Source organism: Phaseolus vulgaris, chromosome 6 (genome assembly GCF_051622355.1).
Source record: "Phaseolus vulgaris cultivar YP4 chromosome 6, ASM5162235v1, whole genome shotgun sequence".
NCBI classification, from domain to species: Eukaryota; Viridiplantae; Streptophyta; class Magnoliopsida; order Fabales; family Fabaceae; genus Phaseolus; species Phaseolus vulgaris.
Genome location: NC_143503.1, coordinates 3,738,599 through 3,765,941, shown reverse-complemented (window position 1 = coordinate 3,765,941; position 27,343 = coordinate 3,738,599). Strand labels below are relative to the sequence as shown.

Below are 27,343 nucleotides of genomic sequence, written 5' to 3'. Positions count from 1 at the left end.
ATGTTATGAATTTTCAATGAAATTTAGATTTTAATCATACTAATAAATTGACTAATAAAATATTTCATTAAATATATACATTTTTAAGGTAATAAATGAAGACACGTGATTACTATTCTAATTGAAAAATAGTATAAAATAATATCTATAATATATATATATATAAATAATATTATATTTTAAAAAAATTTATAAAAGATTTAGGTGAAACTACTACATTGGATGTCATCTATGCATTTCAAAAAGTAAAAAAAAAAATACTATTAAATATTAACATTTTTATTCATATTGTGAAAATTGGAATGAATAATTTTGAAATATTTGAGAGTATGAGAATGCACGAATAAATTATGAGAATGCACGAATACGTGCACCTCCATACATTCTTCCTACACTTTCATGTATTTTTTTAATTATAATCCTACACTTTTGAGTATATTTTAAGATTTTTTGTTCACTATTTTGTTTCATTTTCTAGTGTATACTGGTTTGTAAAACTTGTAACACTCCCTTACTATAATATGTATTATAAATTATATAATTTGGAATGTATTTTTTGATTTCAAAATATCTTATGGATTGTACAATCCATAATAAATTTAAAAATTGCATTTCATATTACACAATCTGGAAGGCATTTTCAGATCTATAAATACCTTTTGGATTGTACAATATGGAATGGAATACATATTATAGTAAGGGTTGTTGCGGATTGTACAATCCAAAATGTATTACCGGATCCAGAAATACCTTATGGATTTTATAATCCAAAATTGTTTTTTTTTTTAAAAGAAGTAAGTGTATTCCATATTGTAGAATTTGGGAGGTCAAAATAGAAAAAAAAAATATTCCCTACAAAATATATTAAGAACAAATTGGTCTTTTCGTCTCATCTATTGGGTGTCTGGAGATGTTATGGAGATGTAAGAAGAAACAACCATACACGGGTTATGCGGTCTGTCCTGCCCCGCCCTATACTTGGTCTGCATGGAATGTGAATTATGCGGGACATGTCTAAGTGGGCCAACAGATTAAAATAGGTAGTCAACCTTGCGTTTTTTATTATCGAACTGCCTCACATTATTATCCTTAATTTATGAGGTGTTTCTTCTTTAACCCCTACATATTTTTTATGCACCCCTACATTTTTAAAAATACAAAATTAGCCTTGCCATTTTTATTTGAAAAGGCATAGTTGATGGTTTCCATGACTACGCTTGTTTTTCTTGGTTGATTATTGTCGTTGGTAGAGGGTGCTTTAAGTTGAAAGGAGTAAGGGTGAAGGTGTGGTAGTCGTTTTGAAGTGTTGGTTGATTTGAAGGTAATAATTGAGTTTTATTCAAGAGGGTTAGGTGATAATGGAGTTTAAAGGGGAAATCAGGTTCTGTGGATTATGAACTAAACAATCTACAAGTAACCACTTAAAAACAAAAAAACTTTCATCACCTAAAAACATAAACTCATCCAACCAAAAAATTGCAAAGAACCTCAGCCAACAAAAACAACAAATAAAACAGAAAAACAACACATAAACCAATACCGAATTGCTAAATTCAGGACTATTGTGAAACAGTAATTCCAGTATCATTTCGGATCCGCCTTTCCGTTTAGCTTAGATGGACTACTAAATTTGATAGCCATAATATTAACTTTCGAATTCATTAACCCCAAAAAAATAGAATACATAAACCAACCTGTTAGATAAAACAACTAGAAAAATTCAACCTAAAACACCACCACAATTGTCGCGCTTTTAATAGCAATGTGGATAAAAAAATAAAAGAAAGAGACAGAAAAGTTTGTAACATGAGAATATGCTGCCTTTAAAGTTTTTAAAAACTCCAAAAATAATTTAGTAATTACATATAATTGTAACGAAAAAAAATTAAGGGTAAAGAAGAAATACCTAATTTCTGTTGTGGAATATAATTTTTAATTCTAAATTAAATTTGTAACGATGGTAGTATGCTGCCTTTAAGGTTTTTAAAAACTCAATTAAGATTTTTAAAAATTGAAAAAATAATTTAGTAACTGCATATAAATGTAACGGTTCGGAGAAAAAAAAAATAAAGGTAAGGAAGAAATACCTAATTTCTGTAGTGGAATATAATTTTTGATTCTAAATTTCTAATTTCAAAATAAAGGGTAATTCTGAAATTTTAAAATTTTTATAAGTGTAGTTTCAAAATCTTATATATATTGTTGGAGTGGGTGGAAGCGAAAGGTGGCAGAAAGAAAGAGAGTAAAGAGAAAATGCTGGCAGTTAAAGAAAAGACGAGTGCGGTGGTTCCGGTGGCCAGTTACGCAACGGAGTTCAGAGCCTACAAAGACGACGCCTGGTACACGGTGTGCGTATTGTTCCATGGCGACACTCTCACAGTGAAGTACTCGAACTTCTCCCCCGAAAACGACGACGCTTTTCGGCCCTCAGACTTTCAGAACATGAACGAAGTGGAGAACTTCAAGTTCCGGTTCAGACCGCTCTCCAAACAGGTTCAGGACGAGGAGTGTCGGTTACTCTCTCCCGGTGCTAGGGTCTGCGCTTGCCACTCCTTCGCCCACGACGACGTTCGCTTCTACGACGCCCTCGTCGACGGGGTCAGTCATCGCTAATCCTTCACCATTTCTTTAATACTCACATTTTATGTTCTCTACCTCTAGTTATTGGAAAATGCAATTTTGGGTTATTAAAAATCTTTAACTCTACACTTTTTTTAATTTTTCAAAATTAAGTGAATTTAGTCCATTACTATTAAATTTTAAACCTATAACACTGAAAATACTAAATTCTAAATTTTAAACCCTAAATAACCCAACAATTAAACCCTAAATAACCCAACAAATCAAATATTAGTTGATGTTTAAGGAACCTGAATTTTGGAAATGCTTTTGTATTTTTCACTCATTTAAGGAAATTAAGATTCTTCTTCTTTGGAAATGCCTTTCCACCGCTCCCGCGGCAAGTATTTTCTACACTTATATTTTACATTTAGAAATTTTTAATAACATCTTACTAGGCATGTTTTATGAAAATAATATTATAAGACAATTTACCTAATGCATCTAAATAAAAAAATTCAAAATTTTTATTTAAAATATTATTTTTTAAAATAAATATTTCTTATGCGGGCTGACTCGCAGGTCTGTAGACCAATCCTTATGCGTTGCGGGCTAGAAAAATCAACCCGCAAATTCTATGTGGGGCAGACCAACCCGACCCACTTTTTGTAGGCCTGCGGGACGGGCCATCCCGCATTGCCACCCCTAATTTTCACCTAAAGGTCAAGTAAACTAGGGTTCTTCTTTTGAATTATTTTTTTATTTCTCACTCGAGACTTAGGAGATGAGAGTTTTTCTTTAGAACTATTTCTCATTAACATTAATGGTCCGACCTCAAATTCACATAATTAACATCACTAGAATCAATTATGGCATCTAAAGTATTGTTTGCTTTGAAGTTTAGAACTCTATCACTAATTATTATTGGTCTTGACTCCTAAAGATGTGAGACTATTTAGCGTACTAAAACAAACTTTAATATTTGTTACAACTTGTGGTTAAACTTGATTCTAAATGTATAATAGGGTGAATAAGTAGGTAAGACACTTTTATCACTAACACGTTCTTATGTTTGAATTGGGGGACAAGATTTGAGGGAGTGAATTTAAAGGAACTTGAGGAAAGTATAAAGAAAATGATCTTGTTAAGATTAAGGTATGTTAGAGTGAATTTGTGAGAAAAATTTATTGGAGCTTGTGAGTAGTGATTTGGAGATTTTTTATTTTTTCTAAAATGTGTAAATTTTTAGTTAATTAAAATTTATATGAGTTTTGTTAAATAATTATTTTCAGAAAAATTACAAATTAGTTAACATTGTTGGAAATATGAAAAATTGTCATAATAAAATTCTCACTTATAAAGTAAGAAATGTAATAAATTTTAAAAACTTTTATTTCAACTTCAAATAAATTTTGATGTAAAGAATAATAATTTTATTTTTATTATAAATACATGTAAAAAATATTTTCATAAAATCAAATCAAAATTAAAATTAATTTTTATTATTGTTAATAATATTATTTAATAAATTTATTTTAGTTATTATTAAATATGTAATTTATATATATATATATTTTATTATTGTTTATAATTTATTTATTATTATTTTAAATACTATTATTATTTAGATAGTTGAAGCTGTAGTCAACATCAAAATGTAATCATAATCACTATGAGTGCCAACAATCTCATCAAAACACTATGCTTGACCTAGCCTTGAATAATATTTTTTGTTCTTTGTCATCTTCTTGTAAAGTTGGGCTAGTTTAGATGATGATGCTCCTTTCATGGTTACATCAATAGGTGAAAACCATTGATCTTTAAGGGCATTTTATTGAATTTGTCCAAATAACATGTGATGTATCTTGAGAATTAGTGTTCTTTAGGTTTTCTTTGGGAATCTAGACATTCAATGAAATTTGATATAGCTAGTATTTGATGCTTGACCCTTTTTTAAGCAATAGAAACAATCCACAAATGGTTATGTAAATGTTTTCTTAAATTGAAATAATTTCTAAAAGCTTTTTGTTTGTTTTGATGAGAAAAACCAATTAAAGCTTTGTCCATAACACACTTTAGGGAATTTAGGAGTGCATCTAGATTTGATCTTCCAAATGTTAATTTCTCAAGAGTTTTCAAAAGATATTGTATTTTGCTAATTACTTGCGATCCTCACAATTATAAGTTTTCTCTTGAGAATATATAGTTGCACAAGGAGTTTCCATAAATCATTTCTTAAGCATTTAGTTTTCAAATTGTCATTTTCCTATTGAATATACAAAAGGTTATTAGATAGTTTGGGAACATGAAATTCATTTTTTAAAGGAAAATGAAGGTTGAAGGTGGATGTTACCACAACCAGTAATGGAGGTATTAGAACCATTAACAATAATAATATGTTGGTTACCAGATAAAACAGTGTTGGATGAAAAATAAGATGAATGAGGTGTCATATGGTCAGTAGCACCAGAGTTTATAACCAAATATTTTCAGTACTAGAAGCATTAAAGGATAAAAAACTAGAACTCTTACCACTTATGGTTAAGGAACAATAGCTAGATGTCTTACTAAGGAAATCCATGAGAGCTCAAAATCGACTGAGCTTTGCAGATTGACAATATTTGGTTCCGTTCACAAAACTCACTTGTTTTTTTTCTAGTGGTGGTGGTCAACGGTCAATGAGACAATCAACGATTAACGCGACGGTCAACAAAGGCTTACGATGATCAACGGTGGTGGTCTGCAGTCAACAGAAAAAAGGTTGCAGCAATGAAGGCTGCCCGAAAAAATGTAGAAGCAAAAAAAAAGTTGCAACAATGAAGGCTGCTTAGAAAACAAGGTTGCAGCAATGAAGGTTGCCCAAAAGAAATGCAGAGAGTCTTCTAAGATCAGGAGCTTTGATACCAAGTTGAAAGAAGAAGATTGAATATATTTCTAAATATCTTTACAAATGTGATTACAGTCTAAATTATAGATTATTTACAACCTAATTAAGGAAAGTAATAGGCATGGTCAAGGTTATCAAACTCTAGGGTAAACTCGTAAACCCTTAAGAGTTTAAGAGTCAGATGAAGGTTGCTAGGTCGACTTGGGAGTAAACTTGTTTTTGAGTAAACTCGGAGTTGACTCGGTCAAACTCGACCAAACTCGCGAGTCTAAGGCCGAGTCACCGAGTTGCAAAAAAAAGCCCCAAAACGGTGTGTTCCATTCTAATTAGGTTAGATTTTAGGATTTCTTTTTACCTAGTTCCATTCTTCACACATCTTCTTCACTACGTCATCGCATGACGCATCCTCGTCGCACCGTGCATCCTCGCCGCCGATCGTTCGCAAAGCACTTCAGCCTTATATGTTGTGATGCGGCTGTTGTGATGACTTTTAGGGTTAGGACAAATTGGGTTTTGGATTAGGGTTTTGAAATTAGGTTGGGGCTTTTAAAATGGGTTGGAGTTTTTTAGGTGATTCGATTTAGGACAGATTTTGGTGCATAACGATTTATTTTAGTTTTTTTTGGGCAGATTAGGTTTTTTTTTTATTTTAGGGTAGATTGGATTTTTTTTTTTAAATTTTGGATAATTGATTGTTTTTTTTTTTAAATTTTTTTTGTTGGCACACGGTAAGATGTGTGAAGTGATTTAAATTCAGCATTTTTACTACCACCTAGAAGTAAGAATGCTACAGGAAATAGATGAAGATGATGATGGAGAGAATCATGAAAATCTTGGAGATGATTTCCTTAGAGGATTAGATGAATGAGACTTTTAAACTTGATAACATTTGTGTTGTTTTAGTTATTTTGTTGGTGTATGAACTTTTTTATTTCAATAATATGAAATTTTGCTATCATGAATTTTTTTGTTAGATTTTTTATGTGAAGGAGACTCGTGACTCTTACGAGTCTACGAGTCAGGTAGTCTAAGATTGTACGATTTTACGATATATATTCATGGTAACGATCTGCGATCACCAGAATAATACGATTCCGGTGGATCGCGTGGGATCGTCGATTCCGGTGGATCTGTTTAAGATGGAGGCATCAACAACATATGGGATAGTTTGATATTAGGGCTTTTATTTAAGATGGAGGTAGCATAACATATGGGCTCAATTAAATAAAAAGCCCAAATAAGTGAAAAGAACCCACTTACCTCCCAGTGAAAGAAATCACTTACTGCACAGTACTGAGAACGTTACAACTTCAACAGAATTACAACTTCACTCCCACTCTCTTCTCCTCTTCCGTTTCATCTTCTCCTTTCCTTTCAATTTCCCCACTGCAGTCCCACTCTCCTCTATTTTTTCTCTTTGTAACCAAGTGCAACTTTTTTTTTCCTCTAATTTTTCTCACTGCAACCAAGTGCAGTTTTTTTTTCTCTATTGTTTCTCACTGCAACCAAGTGCAGATTTTGTTCCTCTGTTTTTTCTCACTGCAACCAAGTGCTGTTTTTTTTTCCTCTGTTTTTTTTCAGTGCAACCCAATTTGCAGTCCCAAATTCCCATAATTAAAATGACTTCTATACCCGTGATAGTGACTCTAAAAAATGCTCCAAGAAATAGGAGTGATGTTGCTAGGAAGCATTGTATCTTAGTTGATGGGGATACTAGAAAACTTCAATGCAAAATACTGTCAAAAGGTATTAACAAGGGGAGTTTATTGATTGAAGCATCACTTGGCTGGTACTCAAAAGGATGTTGGAGCATGCAAGGATGCTCCTGATGAAGTTAAAAAGGAGATGTAGGAAATTGTTGTTGATTTGCAACAAAAATTAAATAAGAAATCAAGTCTTAGTTTGGAAGATGAGGAAATGGCAAAAACTGGTGAGAAAAGAAAAAACAATGAGGAAGAGTCCACTCAGTCCATCTTCAGCCCTAGTGATAGAAATATTTTTAAGAATACACAAGCTACAATCAACATGTTTAAGAAAGGTCTTAGAGAGGAGGCATGTCAAGCAATTACTAGGTTCTTTTATAACGATGTTATACCTTTCAATGTGACAAAGAGTGAAGAATTAACTGCTATGTTTGATTTGGTTTCAAAACCATGGTCTTGGATTTAAACCTTTATCCTATCATGAGATTATAGTCAAATATTTGAAGGAGGAAGTTACAAATACATCACTTGCTCTACAATCACATAGGGATGAATGGAAGAAAACGGGATGTACGATTATGATTGATGGTTGGACTGATAAGAAAAGAAGGACAATAATAAACTTCTTGGTGAACAGCCCAAAGGGAACTGTATTTCTGAAGTCCATAGATGCATCTGCTATATCTAAAACAGTCGAGAAAGTTTTTTAGATGATAAATAACATTGTTGAAGAGGTGGGGGAAAACAATATTATTCAAGTTGTCACTGATAATGCAACAAACTACAAAGTTGTTGGTCACATGTTGATGACAAAGAGAAAAAGTTGTTTTGGACACCTTGTGCAACACATTGTGTGGACTTAATGTTGGAGGATTATGAGAAGAAAATCTCAATCCATGAGGAGACCATTCCAAAAGGTAAAAAAATTACTACCTTTATTTATTTAAGATCTTCTCTAATATCTCTACTTCAACATTTCACAAAGGGAAAAGATTTGGTAAGACCTGGTATTACTCACTTTGCTACATCTTTTTTGACATTAGGGTGTTTTCATGAGAATAAAGAAGCTTTAATTATAATGTTTACTCGCCGGATCACTCCGATTCGGTGAGAATCCGATCCAGCCACCGATCCAACGCGTTTTCTGCTTAAAAAATCATAAGATCACGATTTTTACGATATAACTCGCGATCTTACCAACACTGGGTGTGAGTATGGTGATGAGTATCCAGAACTCCAAAAGTTTGTCATTCATGTATTGAGCTTGACATGTAGTTCTTCTGGATGTGAGTGTAACTGGAGTTCCTTTGAGATGGTAAGTTAACTTAAAATATATCTCTAGAATAAAATTAGTATTCTACTAATCCACTAATTACTTATAATATTTGTCTTTGCATTTGTTTAGGTCCACACAAAGAGAATAAATAGACTTAAGCAAAGCACAATGAATGATGTTGGTTTTGTTATGGCTAATTCAAAATTAGCTAAGAAGAAGCAAACAAGAAAACCAACTCAAATTAATATTGATGATTGTTCATTTGATGATGAATGGATTATGGAAGATGAGCATGAGCATAATGTAACATTTGATTTGAATTTGTTGGGTATGAAGTCAGGACCAATTGGGTTGGGCTGACTAGACACCATATTTAGTGACTGAGCTTAATCATTGTATCCCTTTTATAATCTCTATTTAAAGAGATCATTGTACTTGTAATTGATGTGCAACAGAACAGAATGAAAACCTAATACTTCAACATTGTACTTGTGTTGTTTATTTTCTGTAGTTGATTCGTGATTATGTGTAGCTTCTGCGTGCGTTTTTCTCATCAAGTGACATCAGAGCTTGATTCGTTTACACACTAGAGATCCAATCAGTAGAAATTAATCGACCCGAGACGTGAAAATTGCGACTGCAGTAGCGTCACAAAGCTAGCAGGGGCGACAACGTGACCCAAAGCTAGGGTTTCACAGGGGCGGCAGCGACATTCTAAAGCTAGGGTTGCATGTGCGTTCTGTAGGTGTGCTGGTTTGAGACGACACAGAGTGCAGTGTGACGGCGGTGACCAGCGACGGGGGTGGTGCAGAGCGCGCTAGTGCGGTGCGGAGTGCGAACAACGGCGGTGCGCGTTCTAACAGCTGTGGTCCAGTGTGGCCGAGCGCCACTGTAGTGGGGACTGCGATCAGGTCTATTGGTGAGTGATTTTAGGTTGTGCAATTTTTGTGTTCTTGATTTAAGAAAAAAAAAGATTGCCAAGATTTGAAATTAGATGTACCGAGTATCTCGTTAGTCGTTTGAGATGGCAGAAGACGGAAAGTTCCGAATTGAAAAATTCGATGGTACAAATTTCAGTTGGTGGAAAATGCAACTTGGGGATTTGCTAGTTCAGTTACTGAGCACATCAATAAAATGAATTCGATATTAGTCTGACTTACGTCAGTGGGCATTAAGTTCGATGATGAAATTTAAACTTTACTATTGATATCGTCATTACTTGACAGTTGGTCCGGAACGGTTGCAGCAGTTACCAGTTCAGCGGGATCCGATGGATTCACTTTTGAGAAGATTGTGATCTCATTCTTGACGAGGATGTCCGAAAAAGGAGTTTTGAGAAATTATCTAGTGAATCGCTATATATCATCAGAGGTAAGAAAAATATCAGAGATAAGAAAAATATCGGAGATAGTGGGAGTATTGACAATAGAAGAAGTCAATCAAAGACTCGAGATTGCTTAAGTGTAATATGTTGGAACTGCAAGGAGGTGAGACATTTCAGGAATCAATTCCCAAATGATAAACAAGTCTACATTGCAGAAGACTTCGCGGACGATGACCTTTTAGTCTGTTGTGCGGATAGCAGTGTGGATTCCTGGGTCATGGATTCGGATGCTTCATTTCATGCTACCCACAACAGTGAATCATTGCAAAATCTAGTTATTGGAGACTTTGGAAAGGTAAGACTAGCAAACAACATAACTCTTGATGTTACGGACATGATTCACATAGTGTTGAAGACACCAGTTCATTTCTGGACTTTGAAGGATGTCAGAGATGTTCCAAGCTTGACGAAAAATTTGATTTCTATTAGGCAGATCAACGAACAAGGACATGAAGTGAAGTTCGCAAATCAGCAGTGAAAGGTCGTCAAGGGAAATCTTGTCATGACCCGCGGAAGAAAGAAAGGTTCGTTGTATATGTTCGGATTACCGTTTGAGGGAGTGACCATCCCTTTTAAGAAGATAAACAAAGTCTGGTTCAAAGAATCTCATGGGCAGAAGAGGGTTGTCTTTACAATAGAGAAACCCAGAGCCATAGGTCAGATTCAGGATGAACGAGCATGAAAAAGTTCAGGTAGACCAGTCAGAGGTACTTATGGCAATGGGAGCACAGGTCGTGCTTCAGCTGAGATTCCTAGACGACAGTGGGTTAGGAGAACCAGTATTCGAGTTGTTGAAACATCTCCAGAAAATTTCTTGTTGAGTATGAAGTATGTTTGTTCTCAGGCTATTTCAGGATTCGGTAGTTCCTGTAAGTGGGAGTCGGTAGGAACAGAGAACAGGTGTCAGTGGCTGACGTGTTAAAACTCAGGGGAGTTTTAACAAAGTCTTCAAAAATGATTAAGAAGGCTGGTGGCAACTAGAGGTGGAACATTGAGTTCCGTCGATAGATTACAAAAGTACATGTACACAGTTAAAGCGCAGGTGAACATTTTGGGCTGACTAGACACCATGTTTAGTGAGTGAGCTTAATCATTGTGTCTCTTTTATAATCTCTATTTAAAGAGATCATTGTACTTGTAATTGGTGTGCAACAGAAAATAATGAAAACCTAATAGTTGCCCGTGTGGATGTAGGTTGCAGTTGGCGACCGAACCACGTTAAATATTGTGTTGTTTATTTTCTGCAGTTGATTCATGATTATGTGTGTTGCTTCCGCGTGCGTTTTTCCCATCAGGATTCCTATCGAAGTAGGGGAGGATGAATCTTTACATAGTCATCACTTAGACATGATTGATTTGAATGATGAAGGAGATGGAAATCATGAAACTGAATATAAATTTAACTTAGACAAGATTATTTGATTTAGATTGATTGTTATTTTCTCAATGTTTTGTAACTAGTAAATGGTTACTCTTATCATAGGATGTGTTGTTTACACTAATTATGCACTCTTTTATATATTATGAGGTTCTATTATGAATTTCATAAAATTTGTAAGATCTTATGATCCGTGTTACGATCTTTCGATTTATGATTTATGTTTATCTTTCTGATCCCAAGTAAGATCTCGATTTTGAATACCTTGGTAATAGGTAATTAAAACAAGAAATAATATGTAATTAAAACTATACAAATCAAATCACTAAAATATATCAAACCTATCCTAATAAATAGATATCAAAATTTACACTAATTATGGAATGATTATCTTCTAATTATGCAATAGAAACTAAGCAAGTCATACCAAGTACTAAATTCAATAAAATAGAAATCTAATGTCTTTTTAGCTAGGCCCTATTTGCTAGAGAGAAGAAAAATAAGGTAAAGTGAAATGAAGAGGATGAGTGAGAATAAGCGAGAAAAAAAATGTGGAAGTTAAAGGTGTTTGGTTAAAGAGAAATAGAGAAGCATTGAAAAATAGTTTAGTAAGCTCCACCAATTTCTCACCTACCAATCACATCATTAGTGTTGGGAAAATGACAAAAAACTTTTTATATTTTGGATTAAATTGCTTCGATTTTATCTTTGTGCTTTTGATATTGTGTCTACTTCCATAGGTGCAAGAAAGCAAGCATTCTTGGGAAACAGGAGAGGAAGAATGTTTGTGCACCTTTATACTCTTTTGGTTGCATGGGCCAAATGCAAGAAACTTGACTACTTCATCAATTGAGAATATTTGTGTAGTTCAACCTAGATGGGAGCTCGATCCTGTATTGGCTTCATTTTTAGATATGGTGAAGCAGAATATAGAGTTGTTTTCTGCTTGTCCAGTTTTAGTGTCAACAGGGGATTATGACTTGGAAATGGTGACATATGGCAACAAAATCCCAAACACTACTCATAGAATGAGTTGTTTTGTCAAAAGAAAAAAGGCAAGTATGTATATTTTCAATCATGAGCTCTTTCCATTAACTTGCATGTTGAGAAAGTTATAATGATGATGTCTATTTGGACAAACTTCTTATAAGGACTTTTGCATAAATTTAAATTACCTTATGCATAAGCTAATTTGTAGAAGTTTTCTCATTGTTTCTCTAATTTTTTTTTAAGTTGTGAATAAACTAATTTTAACTCATGTCATTTTTCTTTCTATTTTTGTCTTCTAAAAGTTTTATGAAGAAGTTTCTTCAAACAACTTACAAGTTCCAATTGTTGGGCGTGTTTAGTGCCTAACATGATCTTATAATATATGCCTCTACAGGAAGCACAACATTATGAGCAGCGTACTATCAATGTTTGTTCAGATAAAGGTTTGTTTCTATTTAGTTGTAGAGATTAGTTCTAGAAGAGTATTCCACTCCTTGGATTTTGATTCAAAAAGTATTTTTGATATTTGTTCTATTCATATTATAAGCAATGTCTTGTCTCATGTGTGATAGACTAATAAGTTTTCCTTCCAATTTTTTTATATTGCCATTTTTCCACAGGAAAGTCATCTTCACTTCCAATCTTATGATTATATTCAATAGGAAATCTTGAGGTTTTATATCTTAGCTCACTTGTTTCTTTAAGGTGATCAAATACATATTTTCTTTGAGAGATTAAAAAATATTCATTTTGGAGTAAGCAACCTCTATTTCAAGGAAATACTTGAGATTTCCTAGGTCTTTCATTTCAAATTGGGTCATTAATTTTTCCTTTACATCTAATTTCTTTGTTCCATCATCTCCCACAATAATCATATCATCCACAGAGAAGTATAGTCAATTTACTAATAACAAAGTCCTAAATCTCCCAAACCATGCTCTTGGACATTGTTTAAGCCCATAAAAAACCTTTTTTAGGAGGCATGCCTTATTCCTTCCACCCCGAGTACACACTTCTTCTATTAAAGCTCTATGGAGAAAGACATTTTTCACATCTAACTGATGTATGTCCAAACCAAAATGGGCTGCCAGAGCAAGAACTAGTTGGACTGTATTCATCTATGGGTGATAATTTGATTTCTTGTAAGAGCAAGAAACAAAATGTTGTGGAAAGATCTAGTTCTGAAGCAGAATATAGAGTTATGGCCTTAGCTACTTGTGAGCTTACTTGGCTTAAACATATTGATAATTAGGTTACTCTTCATAATAGTTCAAATCTCGTTATTCATGAAAAGACCAAACATGTTGAGATTGAGTGTCATTTCATTCAAAGATTGTGTTTGCAACTGAGTTTGTTAATTTGAATGATCAATTGGCAGATATTTTTATTAAAGCTTTATAGGAACCTAGAATTGATTATATTTGTAACAAGCTTGGTACATAGGTTTTATATGCACCAGCTTGAGGGAAGTGTTGAATGTAACGAGCTTAGCCCATAGTTCTGTTATTTTGTTATTATTTCTATTTATAAATAAACAATCTTATGTGTGAATTTTATATATTTGTTTTTTATTTTATTTTTAATAGTAAGCTTTCTGTTGCATAATTAGGAGATAATTATTCCGTAATTAAGTGAAGATTTCATTATCTATTTATTAGGATAGATTTGATATCTTATAGTGATTTGATTTGATTTGTATAGCTTTAATTACTTATTATTTTTCTTAATTAGGTTGTAAACCGTTTATAAATTGAGTCTGTAATCACATTTGTAAATACATCTCAGAAATATATTTCATTTATTTCTTTTAACTTGGTATTAGAGCTCCTAATTTGGGAGACTATGCTTCTGCAATCTTTTTTTTAGCAGCCTTCATTGCTGCAATTATTTTTCTGGGCAATCTTCATTGTTGCAATTACTTTTTTTGGGCAGCTTTAATTGTTGCAACTGCTTTTTTTCCTTCTCTTTTCTCCATTGGCCACCACCTTGCACCATTGATCGTCACTGCCACCGCCATTGGCTGTCGCCAATTGCCGTTGGAAACCGCCGATCGTCGCTGGAAACCGCTAACCGTTGCTGGAAACTATCGTCGGTAAAAAATTTTGGCTAACTTTTTTTTGTGTGAACAAGACCAAATTTTGCCAATCTACAAAGCTCAGTTGGTTTATCGTACACTGCTTTATCTGGCTGGTAACCAATATATTACTTTGATAATGGTTCCAATACCCCCATTACTGGTTATGGTAACATCCACCTTCAACCTTAATTTCCTTTAAAAAATGTGTTTGATGTTCCCAAACTATCCAATAATCTTTTGTCTATTCAAAAGGTTACCCAAGATTTAAATTGTGCATTGGTATTTTTTTATTCCCATTATGTTTTTCAGGATCTTGCCACGGGGAAGACTATTGGAATTGCTAAAAGAGCAGGACGGGTTATATTATTTACAACATGAAGAAAATAAAAAATGTGTTAGACTACATGCACACACTTCTAATCTTCAGCAAAGCCTTGAATCTTGGTCATCCTCTCAGATATGGCTTCAACACAGACGTTTTGGTCATCCTCCATTTAATACCCTAAAGTCTTTATTTCCTGTTTTATTTACAAAAGTGTCTGTTGAGTCTTTTCATTGTGATGTTTGTCAATTTGCTAAACACCATTGGACAACTTTTCTTAATGGTAATAAAAGTTCTAAACATTTTGATCTTATTCTTTTAGATGGATGGGGACCTTCACCTATTCCTAATATCTCGGGTGAAAAATTGTTTGTTTCATTTATTGATGAGTGTACTCGGGTTACCTGGATATTTCTCTTGAAATATAAGTCTGAAGTTTTTCACTTGTTTGTAAATTTTTATAGAATGGTTCAAACACAATTTGAAAGTCCAATTAAGAGATTGCATTCTGATAATGGAAGAGAATATGTGAACCAAAACCTTTTCAAGTTGCTGAAAGGAAAAATCATCATCTCCTTGAAGTTACTATTGCTTTATTTTTCCAAACGTCTGTTCCTAGATCTTTCTGGGGCAAGGAATCCTGACTGCTCTCGGGTTCTAGAGGGTGTTACTCCTATTCAGCATGTTGACTAGTCTTCAAAATTGTGTCTTTGTTGTCCATCTTTTGTCCATATTCATAGTCCTTATCAAGGTAAGTTAGATCCTTGCGCCATCAAATGTGTCTTCATCGATTATGCCCCCAACAAAAAGGGGTACAAATGTTATCACCCTTAAAGTCGTAAAGTATATGTTTCTAAAGATGTCAACTTTCATGAAATAGAGTCTTTCTTTCCTAGTTCTCAGCTTTAAGGGAGAGTATTCAAGAAGTTGAGGTTCTTAAGTTGTCGCCTTTTCCTTTGTTGTAGGATTTCATTCTTAGGGAGGATGACAAAGACTCTGCACCAACATCATTACCAGAGAAGAATAACGAGGACAAATATTTTGGAAAACAATATTAGCGAAGGGAACAAGAACCCGTCCTGGTTGAACAACAACTTCAATTATCTAAACCGGAGGTAAGAACTCATACACGTGAGACTCTTGAGGACACCTTAAATAGTGTGGTTAGCCAATTCATGCATGATCCAAGAGAAAGACACTTGCAAGCACTAAATAGAATTATTTAGTACTTAAAAGTCTCTCCAGGGAAAGGATTGCTATTCAAAAAAGGGAAAAACTTATCCATGAAAATATATTCTGATGCTGACTATGCAAGATCAATTGTTGATAGGAGATCCACCACAGGCTATTGCATGTTCCTGGGTGGAAATCTGGTGACATGGAGGAGCAAAAAACAAAATGTAGTTGCAAGATCAAGTGCAAAAGCAGAATTTAGAGCCATGGCTCAAGGGGTTTGTGAACTGTTATGGATGAAGATCACACTCCATGATCTCAAAATAAAATATGAATCTCCTATGGGTTTGGTGTGTGATAATAAGTTCGTCATCAGTATTGCACTGAATCTAGTTCAACATGACCGAACAAAGCACGTAGAGATAGAACGACTTTTCATTAAGGAGAAATTGGATAATGGTGTTATAGTCACCGAGTACATCCCTTCAATACTCCAATTGGCATATATGTTTACTAGCGGACTTCCCACAAAACAATTCAAAAATCTTACTTCCAAGTTTGGAATGATAGATATACATTCAACAACTTGAGGGGGACTGTTGCATAATTAGGAGATAATTATTTCGTAATTAAGTGCAGATTTCATTCTCTATTTATTAGGATAGATTTGATATCGTTTAGTGATTTGATTTGATTTGTATAACTTTAATTATCTATTATCTAAATTGACACTGTAATCACATTTGTAAATACATCTCAAAAATATATTTCATCTATTTCTTTCAACTTTTTCATATAAAAAAGTTAAGACATAATGAAAATAACCTCTTTGGCAAAAGAAACAAAAAGTCCAAATCTACTCAAATCGGAGCCAGATGAGATGTCATATGCAACGTTGTCAAGATCGCGAGTTAACTTGCCGATCTTGCGTTTTTACGATCTTTTTAGGCAAAAACGAGTTGGATTGGAGGTGAGATCGGACCCTCTCTGGATCGGAGCGATCCAGTAATCCAAGGGTTGGATTGAACGATCCATGAGCTTCTGCGATCCATGACGCGGTCCAAAAAAAACCCTAATGCGCCGCTCGTGCTCGCCGTCGCCTTCGCGCACCACCGCAAACGCATGCTGTGACGTCGGCGAAGCATGAAGAAGGAGCTGTGGCGGCGGCCGCGCGTAAGGAAGGAGGAGCTGCGACGGCACCGCGCATAAGGAAGGAAGAGATGCTGGCAGCACATGTCTAAATCTAAATTTTAAGAGACATAACTTTGGGCTTTTAACCTAATAAAACCTAATTCAAAATTTAAATATGAGATGTGCTCTGTTATGTGCAGCTGGAACCCTAAATAAAATTCACAGCTTAACCCTAAATAAAATTAACAGCTTACTCAAAATTAGATTTTTTGGGCCCATCTAAAAAATTACAATTATTTTCATCTCCAACACATTTTCTTATCCTAAATAAAAGTCATAGCTTACTAATTTGGACCGTTTAATGAATTATCTTATGTATAGAAACTTGAATAGTAACTCTTCCGAGTCGAATTACGATCTCCGAGTTACGAGTTTTTTTTCCCTCTCCGATCCGCCTCCGAGTTACGAGTTTGACAACATTGGTCATATGCCAGGGAATGGGCTTAGGAGGTTGTGACAACCCTGTTTGTGGCAGTGGAAACAAGGTTCCCAGGATCAAGAACTCTGATACCAAACTTACACTATGTAAGGAAACAAAGAATTATTTTATTCTTATCAACCATAACAATTACATTCCTATCATATTTGTCTGGAATAATCAAATCCTTTAAAATAAGGAAATAAAAAAAAAAGACTTTGAAGACATTCTTTCCTAATTACTATGGAGATGTTAAGGATATTTTTTATCCTAATAATTTACTGTTTACAACATAAACATATGATAGGAACTTGGGTATTATGGATGTGTGTAAGTCTCTCATCAAATAGTATGGGATGCTCAAGGGTTGGTTCCTCAATTTATTGGGTACTTAACAATTGGTATCAAAGTTTGTTCACAATTGGTATCAGCTTTTATGAGTGGTATCATGATAGAAACTTGGTTACTGTGAAGCACGTAGTATAGGATGCTTAGTGGAGTATTAAGTGTTTGGTTCTTCCTCCTCAATTGCTAGCGTTTGAAGGTGGGTTTCCGAAGTGATTGAGTACTTATTGCCATATGAAAATGACATGTCAATGTTAAGTATCATGTGGTTTTATTTACGGACCTGTAGAATTGACATTGTCAAAGACACATGGTAAAATTGTTGAAGTTGCATCTCATAATGTGGTAAAATTGCTATTAGGATGGGTGGTGACACAATTTGAAAGAACGTGTGGTTATTGGGCATAAAATGAAAATATGGTCGAACTTAAAAACTTTCTTGGTATGATTGGATTGTTTTGGTACGTTTGATTTGATTTCCTTCCCTGAGATGCTGCTCAGATTCTTCTTACAAATATTTGCTTTGATCTATTTTTGGTTATTATTGTCTTTGCTCTAATTCTCAAATTGATGAGTTTCTTTGCAAATAATGATCTTTAGAGCATTCTTTTCCTTTGGTTATTTTCTTTAAATGTCTTCCTAATTCTATGTTGTTCTTTTGCAGTGCCAAAGGAAGATTTTGGCTTTGATATGGTACCATATTGCAACAAAAGATCTAATACTACTAGTAAATTTACTTATTTTGGACGAATGATAAAGGCAAGTAGTACATGCCTCTCTATGTAACTTGAATCCTTTCAATGAGCTTGCTTGCTGAGAAAGATATAATAATAGCGATACTGGACATGTTCTGTTGCTAATATTATATCCTCCTTTACAGGAAACACAACGCGCTAGACGGTCTGTTGCCAATGCATGTTCACCTGAAGGTTTGTTCCTATTTAATAGTAAAGGTTAACTCTAGAAGTAGATGAAACTCACTAGGTCCTTCTTCAAAAACCTTTTTGTTGCTATTAAGATATGTGTGGCTCTTTTCATATGATTGTCCATCTAATTCTATTAGGACATTGTAAATCATAGTTGTCAAATCAAAATATCAACGTTTAGGATTGGATGATTTTATCAATTTGACTACTTGATTTGTAAACAATTGGAATTGCATTCATGTACAATTTGACATCATGACATTGACATGGTAATATTGTTGGGGTTACATCTCAGCGAGTTATAAAAACGAAATTGCTATTTGGATTCCCTTTTTACTTATACATCCTCCTTTCATGTTTTTTGTAATTATTTTTCCCAAAAACACCCTCCCTAGAAATAAAATTGTGGAATGTATTTACACTCATTCACAGAAAAAGCGTTCAAAAGCCAACCTACACACCCAGACTCAGGTCCCTTTTACAAATTGTCCTTAAGCTTACTGAGTACTAATTTTTCTGAAGCATGCCTACTTCTGTCTTTTGTTATTTTGTTTCCTGTTCACTTATTCACAGCAAAGTGCAACCATCACACTCTTCTCTTAGGCAATGAACCCACAACACACACTCATTTTTTCCTCACCCCCTACACAGCTTTCTCTCTATTTACCAGAGGTCTAGACAGCTCAAGCACCATTGCCAAATAGTAACTTAGGCTTTTGGAAAACTAAACCATATCATGTAACAATATGACAACCTCTGGTGAACTGCAAATAATGTACTATCACAACACAGGTCCCATCCCTTATTATTGTTAGGGGCATATTTCTGAACCTATAATTAGATATGAAATTTTAGTAAATAAACCAAATAAAGAAATTTTTTAAATCATAAATAACTTGATAAACTTGAATTACCATTTCAAATGAGCTCTTATTATGCTCACACTCAGAGTCAACCTTAAAACTTGGATAGTAAAGCTCTTCAACTCTGGAGTTCATTCCCCAAACATCTCCCGTCATTCTCTAGGAAACGGTATTTTCCTACCATCCTTTTCATTTTCCACATAAGAAAGTCCTCCAGCATAATGAAAATCAACAAGTTGCAATTTATCTTTTTTCTTTTTGCAACATCCTTAACCAATCACCTTATGTATATATGCAACCCATCTTTCAATTTAGAATCATCATGTCTATAAAATTAGGTTCATAGTTTTAGGAGGAATTGAGGTAATAGGCTGCATGTAAAGGCTTGTGAAGTTGATTATCCCACCTTTCATCAATGATTTTCCACATAGTTTCATAACTAGATTCAATACCAACTATGCTCTATTAGAAATAATTTTACAAATAACTAATTAAATTTTAAAAGTGAGAAGATTTAAAATTTTTATCTTTTCTTAATATTATTAAAGTTTCATTTAATCTTCTCTTTTGCACAACCCATTGTGCAATTTATATTTGAATCCACCAATCTTAAGACCACCATGAAAAGCGCAACAACTTAGAGGCATTTTTGGTTACTTTCTTCCAAAATCGACTATCTAACCGCTGCCAGAGCCTTCATCTTTGCTGCTGCCGCCAATTGACCGGTGATTGGATTTGTCCTTATCATCTATGGCTTCTTCCATTCCCTCTTTCGCTGTCATTATGCCGGATCCGTCTATTTATTCTAATTATGTCAATGTTCATCTCTCCACTGACAAATTGGATGAAACTAATTATGACACTTGAGCTTCAGATATTAAATTATGACTTAAGAGCTGAGGGCTTAACTTAATTTCACAAATTTGATTTCGAAAGTGAGCCTGCCACCCACTTATATACTATAATTTGGTAATGTCTCTAGTTGATGTAAGTTCTCCAACATTAGTCATTGCAGAAAATGAGTACACAACCTTAAATGTTAAAACGAGCACTAGTCTGCAAAGCAAGTTGTATAGCAGAGACTTTATTTGATGGTATATAAAATGCTAATTTGAGGTTCTTATTTATTAGGTTTTTCTCTATCCTTACTATGTTCATATAAACAGATATGAGCCTTCTTCATTGACCTGTATTGTACACCCATATCAACCTTGACTTTTATTTAGGGTAAGGGTAGTAGTTATTTATATTTTTATGGGGATGTTCCATAATATGAATCGTCTTACCTTTTCCTTATACTTTGTTTATAGTCAGTTGTCATGACAGAAGAATGGAAGACAGGGATCTTGAAGGAACAAAAAATATGTGTATGATATTGATTACAAATATAGATAAAGAGTTGTGTCCATCTACAGTTACAGAGTTCTTACGAAGACATACTTCTCTATCAGTCAGAGTCTTCATTTTTCCAAGTTTGTCAATGGAGGTATATACTAGGGGAGCCATTATGGTGCATTCTGAAAAAGAGTTCCAAGAGCTGTGTGACTTTTTGAATAATCCCAACTGCATCATAACATCTTCAACTGGCAGGTATTCCTCATGTATAGCTCTTAAATATTGATGTCTTGCGCACAATCTACTATGGTTTTCATTGTTTGTTATTGTGTTGTATCAACTTAACGTTGAAACCAGGCTTGTCAATTTCTTTTTTAAATTTGCAGTAATTGTTTTAATAATTTAACCATCAGTTCTTACAAAATTGTATATACTAATTTAGTAAAACTGTTTTTATATTCTGTTTAAAATTAATCTATTCATTGTCGTTTTTAGGCCTTGGGTGATACTTGAAAAACTAGTGGGATTAAAAAATATAAAAGCATCAATAGGAGCATTGGTGCATATATCAGAGGTAGGTTTCACACCCGAATTTCTTTCCTTTCACAGAAAGAATATTGTATAGCTTTGTAGGGGAGTGTGATAATCTATTAAGGCTAAAGGGGCAACCATGATCAAATTCAGAGACCAAGAAAATAAGTCTTTCATTGTAATAGTTTCATTACCTAATTAGATAAATTTTTTTATGAGTATTTATTGGAAAAGAAAATAAGAAGGAAAAAAAAAACCTTTTTCTTATCAGTTTATGTATGAGCAAATTTGTAAAAGTTCTTTCATACTTTTTTTTTTCTTTAAAAGTTGTAAAGAAGCATTCAAGAGAAATAGGAAAAATTTGTATTATTGATTGAAAAAGTGTTATTACAGAAGAGGTGATTCTCTGTGTCTAAACAAAAATGAAAATCCCCCGTGACCTCCCTGTTTAGGCCTGTATACAAATTTATTTTAGGCAAATGTTTTCTTTTACCTTACAGATTGGTTAATCTTGATGTCACTAATTCCGAAATTAAAGATAAAAAAGATGCAGGAAGAAACTATGTGGTGGAGGAAGAAACTGTCTTATTTGTATCCAGAATCTTACTTCAGAAAGTTGTTTATGTGCAGTGATAACAATCCACATAGGCTACATGTTTTCATTGTTTTATTCTGCAGAATATATTGCAGGAAGAAAAGAAGGGAAGGAGAAACAATTTGAAGATTGTAGATTCAGGAACTAAAGAATTCAAGATAGCTAGTATTATGAGGGATTTGTTTTGGGCATTTTCTGAGCACCAAGAAAGGTTGCAGAAGAGGCTTGCAGTTGAGGAGAGAAGGATATTTGCAGCTAATCAACAACTTGCTTAAATGTTTGTCCTTCACTTCTTACTATTTTTTGTGCTCATATATGTAAATATAACTACTACAAGCCTATGCTCTACTTTCTTCTTCTAAAACTGTTGGGATTATATTCTAAAAATTCTGCAAAAGAAAATGTGGAGTGGATTGTGTTCTAGAAATGAATATTTGAAATAGAATTTGAAAATCAAAATTCCATAAAAATTCAGAATTCAAAAATTGTGTTCAAAGAAGAAAGATTTCCAGAAAACAAAATTTTGAAAATGTATTCTGGAAAAGGAATTTTGAATTCAAAAAATGGGGTTAGGATCAAATTTGAAGGGTGTGTAGTAATTGGGTTGTTTCTTCGTGCACATTCATAATTTCTCTTGTAGGTTAGACGAAAAGATTATTTTATTTTTTAAAAATTCATCTCAAATTTTACAATAAATTAGGATTCTATAATCTAAAATATGTATTTTGAATTATAATCTTCAAAATATTTTTGGATCTAGAAATACTTATCAAATTTTATAATTCAAAAATAATTTTTGGAATCCATAATCCAAAATATATTTTGTAAGAGAAACTTATTCTAGATTATAGAATATGAAAATATATTCATATTCTATAATTTGAAAAAATATTAATAAAAAAATAATTGTTCCCATCGGTTGACCAGATTGTGCTTCGTGCGTAGCTAAGACTCGCGTATCAAGGACTCCTTCGTCTTGGCTCCAAGTCCCCACCTTTAGCTGCTGTGAGTACTTGAAAAGAAGTGAACAAAGGGGCGCTCTTGCGGCCGTTTGTACTCCGACGATCAAGTCAGCTAGCGAGAAACATCAAAGAACGCACCTCCGTATTGGAGCACCGTGAATGGATGCTCTGAAGGTGGTAAGATAACTGAGTAGTTGATTTCTCTCTAATTGCCTGTGCGTACAGTGGGTTCGCAAGCAAGCAACTAGCGTGTGTAAAACTGAAACTGGATCTGAATCCCCTGTCTCAAACGTCTAAAGCCTCTTTTAAACGTCTAAAGCCTTTTTTAAATGTCTAAAGCATTCAAAGCGTCTTAAAGTGCATTTAAAGCGTCTTAAAGCGCATTAAGGCTTTTAAAAATCTTTAACGCATTTAAAACGTTCAAAGCATTTAAAGTGTTTAAAGTGCTTTAAAGCGTTTGAAACGTAAACTGAATAAAAACGTACCTTAGCACTTATATACCTTGATGTTTCGATGCTTACTGCCACGTGTTCTTCTGACTTGATCACTATTCTATGTGGAGGGCCTTACAACGCCGTAACCCAACTTGGGGATATTCCATCGTGTAAGTCCTCATTCCTCGAAGTGCATCTGGCGCAAGGGGTGACTTTCTAGGTGCCAACTCATGCGCCCCAGCCTCTAGTCACTCGCCCTGGGAGTGTATCTACCTTCCTCTCGTACCACGTACATGGTTCGCCCCTGGCGTGGCCCTCTCATGGGTCGTATCTGATGGCAAATTCATGGAGCTCTTCTCGGAATCATGTGAAAAATGGTGCGGAAGCTATGGATGTAAATGTGCAAGATCCTCCTAAGAGCTATGGTGATCTTGAAGGTGCATGATGTGTATGGAAGTAGGGAGGTTCGGCCAGCCCTATGGTAGGTGATGAAGGTGAAGATTAGATCCTAGAAACTAGGGAAAAGCAAAGTATGGCACAATGTTGGCAGCATAACTTTACTCTCATTAATCTTCCAAATACAAGTGATAGACATCTCCTTTTATAGGCTAAGGAGGCTGTAATTCTTAAGCTAAGTGCAAATGAAATGCTAGCTAAATGTAATGTAAATGTGAAGCACATGGGTGCACATGGCATATGGGTGCACATGGCACATGGGTGCACATGGCACATGGGTGCACATGGTCCTTTATTAGTAAAGGCTTCTAGAAACCTTTAGCTAATCAAGGTTAATGCTTCCTTAATTCTAATGTGAAGAAAATTAAACAATTGTCCACATGGTTATGCTATTTACACCTCATTTAAAGCTAAACTACACTTCATGGGCCTTCACGGAATATGTGCTATTAGGCCTTTTCCCATTCATAGCTTGATCCAAGTCTTCTTGTTCTAGACGCTCTTGACTTGGCTCTTGCCTTTCATGGAAGGTTGTGCTTGGCCCTCTTCCATCATCCCCTCCCTCTTAAAAAGGATTTGTCCTCAAATCCAATGCTTTTTCTTCAACTAGGGGGATGAGTGTGGCTGGATGGTGTCCATCATCTCCTCCTTCTTGAGAAGATCTATCCTCAGATCTTCAGGCTTGATCTTGGATAGCAGCCTCTTGCTTTGAGAACTAGGAGTGCCCTCCCGGGTCAAACGTGTACTTACGGAAATCATCAAATAAAGCAGAGGTGTTAGTTTGAAAATTAATTTCACTAAGTTACCATTTTTGGTTTTCTTTTTTGTTTGGCAACTTTTTACAATATTTCTTTTTTGATTGTTGTATGTGTTCTCTAATCATCTTATGCATTTTAAAATTTTCAATTGTGGTTACTTTCTCCTTAGTCACAAATCCTATAGGAGATGGTAACAACTCAAAAGAAGAAAGATGATTTAGCCCACATACAACCTCAAAAGTAGAAATATAAGTAGTTTTGTGAACTACTTTATGGTGTGCATGCTCATCTCTAGAGTTGTGTTTGTCCTTTATGATTATTCTAGGCATAGTAGAAAGAGCTAGATTTTCAAATGTATTTTGACCATGCCTTTGAGGATGATAAGAATTTAAAGTGTACAACTTAGTTGCAAGTTTTCCAAAGAGAATCCTCAAATCATGGTTTGTGAAATTTGGAGCTCTATCCAACACTATGCTTGAGGATAAACCATGAAGATGTATCACTTCTCTATAGAAGAGTTTATCCATGAAAATCGAATCAAATCCTTTTGTTGTCCTAGGAAGCTCTAATATGAAGTTTGTGTCTTCCCAATGATCATTTACAAAAGGTGAAGGAGTATAAAGTTCTTGAAACATTGCCTTAGGCATATTTGTAAAACTAGAAATGTATCTAAGGTAATGTCTTTGAACTTCTTTTCTCATGGGCGACAAAAGTTTTCCCTTTAAAAGCTCTAGAGTTTTATCAACTCTATTTTGTCTCATGAGTTCTCCTTCATGAAGACTTTTTCTCTTATGTGTAAAGATAGTCTCGTTGTTACAACCATTGTTTATAAGAATTTGTACACTTTGCAATGGTTGTCTCAATAAGACATGACAAGTTTCTTTAGGCACTACTTCACATAAAAATTTGTTTTTGTAGATGTTTATAGATAACTTGACATTCACTTGGTGATATCCTAGCACATATGAGAAATAATCTATTTTATCTTTATCTATGCAAGCTTCTTTTAAAGACTTTTTTTTTTGCTTATGCTTGCAAGTGTTCCTTTACAAGAGGTAAGGCTAGGTTGTTCAACAAGAAGCATGTTTTCAAGGGTATTTTCAATGTGCTTGCCTTGTTGAATGACCTTGTGGGAAGGAACACTCTTCTCCCACGCCTTTTGTTTCACAAGGTTTTCTTTCTCTTCTATTTTTACATTTTCATCACTCTCACTAGCTTCTTTTTCTTGGCTACTATTCTCGTCTTTGTCCCTTAAGATCATAGATCTTTCATTGGAACATTGAGATGCTAATTGATCATTGCCAAGGTATTCTAAACATGGAATTTCTCTAGCTTGAGTGTGAGAGATATGCTTGGTTAGGTTGTTCTAGAGATGGTTCTTGTATATGTTCTTCCCCTCTATGGAACTCGTCCTTGTCATAAGATACATAGTATGAACTTTGTTTTTGACTTGATTGTTTTCTCAAAATTTGTTTTTCAACTTTAATGCTAAGTTGAATCAAGTCATTTAAATCTCTATAAGGTAAAAGTTCAACTTTGTTTCTTATCTTAAGTTTGAGACCACTTAGAAACCTAGCTATGGTGGTATGGTTGTCCCCGTTAATCCTTGCCCTCTCACTATATGATATCATCTTTTGCCAATATTCTTCTACACTCATATCTTTTTGATGAAGTCTTTGGAGCTTGTCCATCAACTTTCTATTGTAATGTGAGGGAATATGGCGACATCTCAAGGCTCCTCTAAGGTCATTCCAAGATGTAATGGGAGGGTCCTTGTGGAGATGTCTCTCTCTTTTTAGGGCATTCCACCAATACATAGCATCACATTGAAAACTTAAGGTAGCTAAGGGTACTTTTTTTTCTTCACTCACATGGTTGTAAGCAAACAATTGCTCTACCCTCATCTCCCAATATAGATATGTTTCTAGATCTTCTTTTCCATAGAAATGAGGTAGCTCTACCTTAACTTCCTTTAGGTTTTCTTGTCTCTCTTTTCTAGCTCTCCTAGGGGATGGTTGATGATATTCATTTGTCCTAAGACTTTCTTCCCCAAGATAATCATGATGTTTAGAGCTAGATGCATGAGAATTTAATTTTTTTGAATATTGAGACTTCTCTTCCTTGGCTTTAGTCAACTCATTGATTTTAGTCTCATTCTCCAATTGTCTAAATGAAATCAATTGCACAGCTTGTGAGACTTCTCTCAAAAGAGTTTTCAAAGATTTTACTTCACTTTCAATAGACTTTGCAGAATGAGAAGAAGAAGACATGACTAGAGCTTTGTGTGTAGAAGTATTTTACCTTGAGAAAATTTAGGAAAGTCAAAGAAGGTAGTTTTCTAGGTAAGGGAGGTGAGTCACAGTGGACTACTTAAGTACCAAGCCTTTGCCTTAGCCAAAAACTATCCCTCAATGTCTTCACACAAAGCTTTCTCTTAGTAAACCACTTAGAACACAATTAAGTTGAGAAATCAAATTATAATGCAAGAAAACAATGCAAGCTAACTAATTACCCTAGCAAGACGAATTAACAAAGCTTAAACAAGGCAATCACAAATGAAAAGCGTAGCTAATTAGGCAAGGAAATGTAATTAAAAACAATTAACAATTGCTAATTAGAAAACTCTACACTAGTCGGCCCTAGGTGAGGCTTCTTGGACACTTGGAGCCCTTGAAGACACACTCACCGTCTAATCACGTAATTAAAGAAGTAATTAACACAAGTTAAGTTGCAAAGAAAATTAAGAAAACTTCCTTTGTTGATCTTTTTTTTGTTTTTGC

The 27,343-nt window shown here is 34.3% G+C and overlaps 1 protein-coding gene across 7 annotated transcripts; it reads left to right on the top strand.

Moving 5' to 3' along the window:
* Nucleotides 1–2,200: 2,200 nt before the first annotated feature.
* Nucleotides 2,201–22,438, top strand: LOC137828598 (uncharacterized). 7 transcript variants are annotated; one of them, XM_068635237.2, is made up of 10 exons: nt 2,201–2,598; nt 11,928–12,242; nt 12,572–12,620; nt 14,110–14,269; nt 14,564–14,736; nt 18,368–18,462; nt 18,584–18,632; nt 20,803–21,082; nt 21,323–21,401; nt 22,037–22,438. In XM_068635237.2, the coding sequence occupies exons 1-10, from the start codon at nt 2,254–2,256 to the stop codon at nt 22,226–22,228; spliced, it is 1,737 nt and encodes a 578-aa protein (XP_068491338.2). In that variant the 5' UTR covers nt 2,201–2,253; the 3' UTR covers nt 22,229–22,438. The 7 variants fall into 7 exon arrangements, with proteins under 7 accessions (XP_068491338.2, XP_090159718.1, XP_068491340.2 ...); XM_090303592.1 differs by lacking the exon at nt 11,928–12,242 and having other exon boundaries at nt 2,208–2,598; XM_068635239.2 differs by lacking the exon at nt 21,323–21,401 and having other exon boundaries at nt 2,208–2,598.
* The last annotated feature ends 4,905 nt before the right edge of the window (nt 22,439–27,343 follow it).

Coding starts and splice junctions, on each gene's coding strand:
- LOC137828598 (XM_068635237.2), top strand. CDS start 2,254: ATGCTGGCAGTTAAAGAAAAGACGAGTGCGGTGGTTCCGGTGGCCAGT. Junction 21,083..21,322: donor ATAACATCTTCAACTGGCAG/GTATTCCTCATG, acceptor TGTCGTTTTTAG/GCCTTGGGTGATACTTGAAA. Junction 21,402..22,036: donor CATTGGTGCATATATCAGAG/GTAGGTTTCACA, acceptor TTTATTCTGCAG/AATATATTGCAGGAAGAAAA.